A 4,254-nucleotide genomic window follows, 5' to 3' on the forward strand; every position below is an offset into this window, starting at 1 on the left:
AATTAAGACTTCAAGGCTTTTTTTTTTTTGGGCTGTTATAAGTAAAGTCATAAGTAAACTTATGGACAAATATCTAAATTCTGTTAATATTTGCATCTCATTTTAAGCATAACTGGTATATTGTATTATTTACAGATTTAACATACTTAAGATATTATTTCAATAAATGTCTGAGTGTAGCTACTCTTTAATATATATTTAAGTAGCCTAACATCTCCTGAAAGTGACCTCAAGCATGTCTTCTTTTTTAAAGTGTAAATGTGCACCAAACATCTTATACTGATTAATGTCTGATCTTCATGGTGGGGAGCTTTTACGTCTGTGCCAGTTTGTCATTCATTCATTCATTATTTCTTTCATTCACTCCTAGCCAAAAATCAATTTAGACCAAATAATCACAAAGCATGTAAATAATTAGTAAAATAAAAAGGTTTTAATCACGTGACAGTACCCATGAGGACAAACTTTTGCACTCCATTCATTCCTACAAGAGAGAAAAACAAGGCCCCCCACTGCACAGAGGGAATTATTTAATAAAAAAAATTTTAAAACAAAAATAGAAAACCTTTAAATATGACTTTTTTTTACTTTGATACTTAAGAGGCTTTGTTTTCTTTTTTTTTTTTGTGCTGAATTTGTAGTTTTAAATCTCCTTTATTGAGAAACTCTGTTTGGTGAACAACCCCACTTTCCAGAAGCATTGATTGGTCGTCAGATTCACGTTACCTTTCAGTGATTGGTAGAACTTTCAAATTTGGGCGGGGATTCAAACCACGTGTTTTTGAACTGTCAAATGAAAGCGTGATCCGTTGGCCGTCAGCTGTTTCTAATTGGCCCAATGCTGTGTCACCACCACAGTGCAAAGACTGAAGTGGGTGTCCAAAATAAAGCTTTATTTTAGCGAATGTTAATTGCTGCTGCTGCTGTGTGCAATATAGTGAACAGAGGGGGTTCTGCTCTGGTGCTGACAGTGGATATAACCAGTTTATCTCAGGTGGGAGGAATTATTAAACATGAGCAGATTTAACTGTAGAGCATAAAGAATAAATAGCGAGGCTTGTAGCTACTGAACACACCTGCCCACACCTGAACGTAGCGTAGCGTACACTGTTTTAGTGTTTATGAGCTTCTGTTTGTGCTGTTCTGTGGTGTATTTGTGTTTATTAGCTTATTTTCCTGGTGTTTTGTAGTGTAATTGTGTTTGAGCTGCTGTTCTGTAGTGTATTTGTGTTCTTGAGCTGCTGTTTGTGCTGTTCTGTGTATTTGTGTTCTTGAGCTGCTGTTTGTGCTGTTCTGTGTATTTGTGTTCTTGAGCTGCTGTTTGTGCTGTTCTGTGTATTTGTGTTTATGAGCTGCTCTTTGTGCTGTTCTGTGTATTTGTGTTCTTGAGCTGCTGTTTGTGCTGTTCTGTGTATTTGTGTTTATGAGCTGCTCTTTGTGCTGTTCTGTGTATTTGTGTTCTTGAGCTGCTGTTTGTGCTGTTCTGTGTATTTGTGTTCTTGAGCTGCTGTTTGTGCTGTTCTGTGTATTTGTGTTCTTGAGCTGCTGTTTGTGCTGTTCTTTGTATTTGTGTTTATGAGCAGCTGTTTGTGCTGCTCTATAGTGTATTTGTTTATTAGCTTCTGTTTGTGCTATTTTATAGTGTATTTGTGTTTATGAGCTGCTGTTCGTGCTGTTCTGTAGTGTATCTGTGTTTGAGCTACTGTTGGTGCTGTTCTGTAGTGTATCTGTGTTTGAGCTGTTCTATAGTGTATTTTGATTTATGAGTTGCAGTTTGTGCTGTTCTGTAGTGTTTTTGTGTTTATGAGCTGCTGTTCTGTAGTGTATCTGTGTTTATGAGCTGCTGTTCTGTAGTGTATCTGTGTTTGAGCTGCTGTTCTGTAATGTATCTGTTTATAATCTGCTATTTCTGCTGTTCTGTAGTGTATCTGTGTTTATGAGCTGCTGTTCATTCTGTCCGACAGTATGAGTCGTTTTTTGAACCTGCTGCGGAGCTGGCTGGTCATGGTGTCCGTCATCGCTGTGGGGAACACGGTGCAGAGCTTCCGTGACCACAGCTTTCTCTCCGAGAAACTTTACACAGGAACACCGGACTATGGTGAGCATTCTCCTGAAACACTGCTGTAATATATCCCATAATTTACAGTACATATCTTACTTACATAAACACATGTACCCTGATAGCAGAGGACATTGAATAGTGTTTAAACATGGGCATTAAACATTAGGCATTATTTAGTGTTGAAATTCTGACAAGGTTTTGGTTCAATGGTTGAGGCACTCAAGCTACACCCACAATGCAAAAGCTGCTCCCCCACAAATGATAATAATAATAAAAATAATAATATTTAAATGTTATTTTCTGAACTGCATGAACACAATAGAAGCTGTAAGAATAGAATATAAACAAGATACACATATTTAGTATTAGTAAAGTTTAATACAAACAATACAAACAAAACCCTAAGGTCGAATCAATGTCAAATTAATGCATTGTCGATGGAAAATTGAACCTTGATTCAACCTAATTTTTCTTTCTGAGTAATTGTGCTTTACACATTCTGGTGTGTTCCCTGGTTTTTATAGTCACTCGTGTTCTCTAATAAACCACTAAAGCCTTCACAAAACAGCTGTAGGATTTCTACTGATAATAAATTACACACTCTGATTTTTATTTATTAATACACAGTATAAGGGTCAATACCTAGGGTCTTGTTTTAGTATATTTATTATATTTCTCTACATTTGTCTGGGTAGTGTGCTGCACCATGTTGTTAGTTGTATTTAAATTTGTGTGGCTTTAAAGAAATGTCAGGTATTTCTGTAGACATTCTGGTACAAACTGATGACACTAATTTACAGATGATAGTTAGTTCCAAGAACCATTCTTAACAATATGCTTTCTTTCTGCAGTAAATGGCCTTCAGGCAAGAACTTTTGGGATCTGGACCTTACTGTCATCCATCATTCGCTGTGCCTGTGCCATAGACATTCAGAACAGAACGTACATTTCCTAAAGTTCTTCAAAGATAGTTTGGCTTTTAATAGGAGGACTGAGTACAAAATAATGAATACTTTCTTTTCTTTATCTCTGTTACCCCTTTTCTTAGGCTTTACCATATAACCTTGTGGACATTTTTTCTGGCTCTTGGCCACTTCTTATCTGAAGCCTTTATCTATAAAACAGCCGCACTTACCATTGGAGTCATGGCTCCTCTCTTTGTGGCAGGTAAGTAAACTGGCTATACTATTTACTATAAACAAAATGATTGTTTTTGAATAGTGCATGTTGCAGAACATTGCTTGGGTATCATTTTGTATTGACGTTCCTTTAAATATTAAAATGAATCAAAGCAGACATTTAAAACCTCAGATTAATCATTTAAATATGTTATTATAAACCTATCTGCATGTTTTGCTTTGTGGATGACTTACCATTTTATTTTTCACTCTAGGTTTTTCTATTGTGGCCATGCTGATTGGGTTCCAATGTATGGCAGAGCCACAGGAAGTGAGTGGAGCGAGGCAGAAGAAGAGGAACTGAATGTAAGCCTCATTAACTTAGAGGAGAGAGTAGTGGATGGGTGCATCGCTGTTATCTGAAGACTTAAACAGCAAAACTAGACAGAACCTCAGGAAGTCCAGGCTGTTCCAGGTTTACATTGACCACTGTGTGGTCTAGACTGCACATAGTGCATTACTGCTGATGATTTGTACCTCTTGAAATAAGACATAATGAGAAGTGATGTCAGTATTCTCAGCCTGAGCATTGACCTTAAGATTTTTAATGTTCCTTTATGTTATGTGTATATGTTTAATTATTGCCTCATACAGTCAAACAAGCAAAATCTATCGATTGTCACAATTACTCAGTATGTCAAATATAATAAGTAATGTAAAATATTTTATCTAATATAAAGAGAAAAACGGGGGCATTACTGAAACTCAAAAATCTTTAGCAGTGCTTTTGTTAAATCAGAAAATGTACAGTGCCTGTAATATTTGCATGTATATTTTAATGGCATGCAGTCAGTAAGTGCCCTTCAGTGCCTTTTGTATGTAATCAGCATGGAGGGAATGTATAAATGTGAAAAAGGGTGAAAGTTTTGGCAGTTTATTAGTTGCCATGACTACATTTGGTATGTATGTTAAAACTGTTGATGTATACACCAGTTCTGTAAAATAAAAACTAATGAATATATGTATTTTTAGTTGTTTTTCTTCTAATTTAAATAAACAGAAATCAAGAATGAA

At 35.9% G+C, this 4,254-nt stretch overlaps 1 protein-coding gene across 1 annotated transcript; it reads left to right on the forward strand.

Annotated features, from left to right (window-relative positions):
- Window positions 1-858: 858 nt before the first annotated feature.
- On the forward strand, window positions 859-4,201 carry erg28 (ergosterol biosynthesis 28 homolog). Its single transcript, XM_007257347.4, has 5 exons — window positions 859-994; window positions 1,965-2,098; window positions 2,914-3,004; window positions 3,111-3,229; window positions 3,456-4,201. Exons 2-5 carry the CDS (start codon window positions 1,966-1,968, stop codon window positions 3,542-3,544), a joined length of 432 nt encoding a protein of 143 aa, XP_007257409.1. The 5' UTR covers window positions 859-994; window position 1,965; the 3' UTR covers window positions 3,545-4,201.
- Window positions 4,202-4,254: the final 53 nt, after the last annotated feature.

Source organism: Astyanax mexicanus, chromosome 14, assembly GCF_023375975.1.
Source record: "Astyanax mexicanus isolate ESR-SI-001 chromosome 14, AstMex3_surface, whole genome shotgun sequence".
NCBI classification, from domain to species: domain Eukaryota; kingdom Metazoa; phylum Chordata; class Actinopteri; order Characiformes; family Acestrorhamphidae; genus Astyanax; species Astyanax mexicanus.

What these genes read in the sequence shown, in the direction of transcription:
- erg28 (XM_007257347.4), top strand. Translation starts at nt 1,966, where the DNA reads ATGAGTCGTTTTTTGAACCTGCTGCGGAGCTGGCTGGTCATGGTGTCC. An exon ending in CACAGGAACACCGGACTATG is followed by an intron (nt 2,099 to 2,913) that starts GTGAGCATTCTC and finishes TTCTTTCTGCAG; the next exon opens with TAAATGGCCTTCAGGCAAGA. An exon ending in ATAGACATTCAGAACAGAAC is followed by an intron (nt 3,005 to 3,110) that starts GTACATTTCCTA and finishes CCCTTTTCTTAG; the next exon opens with GCTTTACCATATAACCTTGT.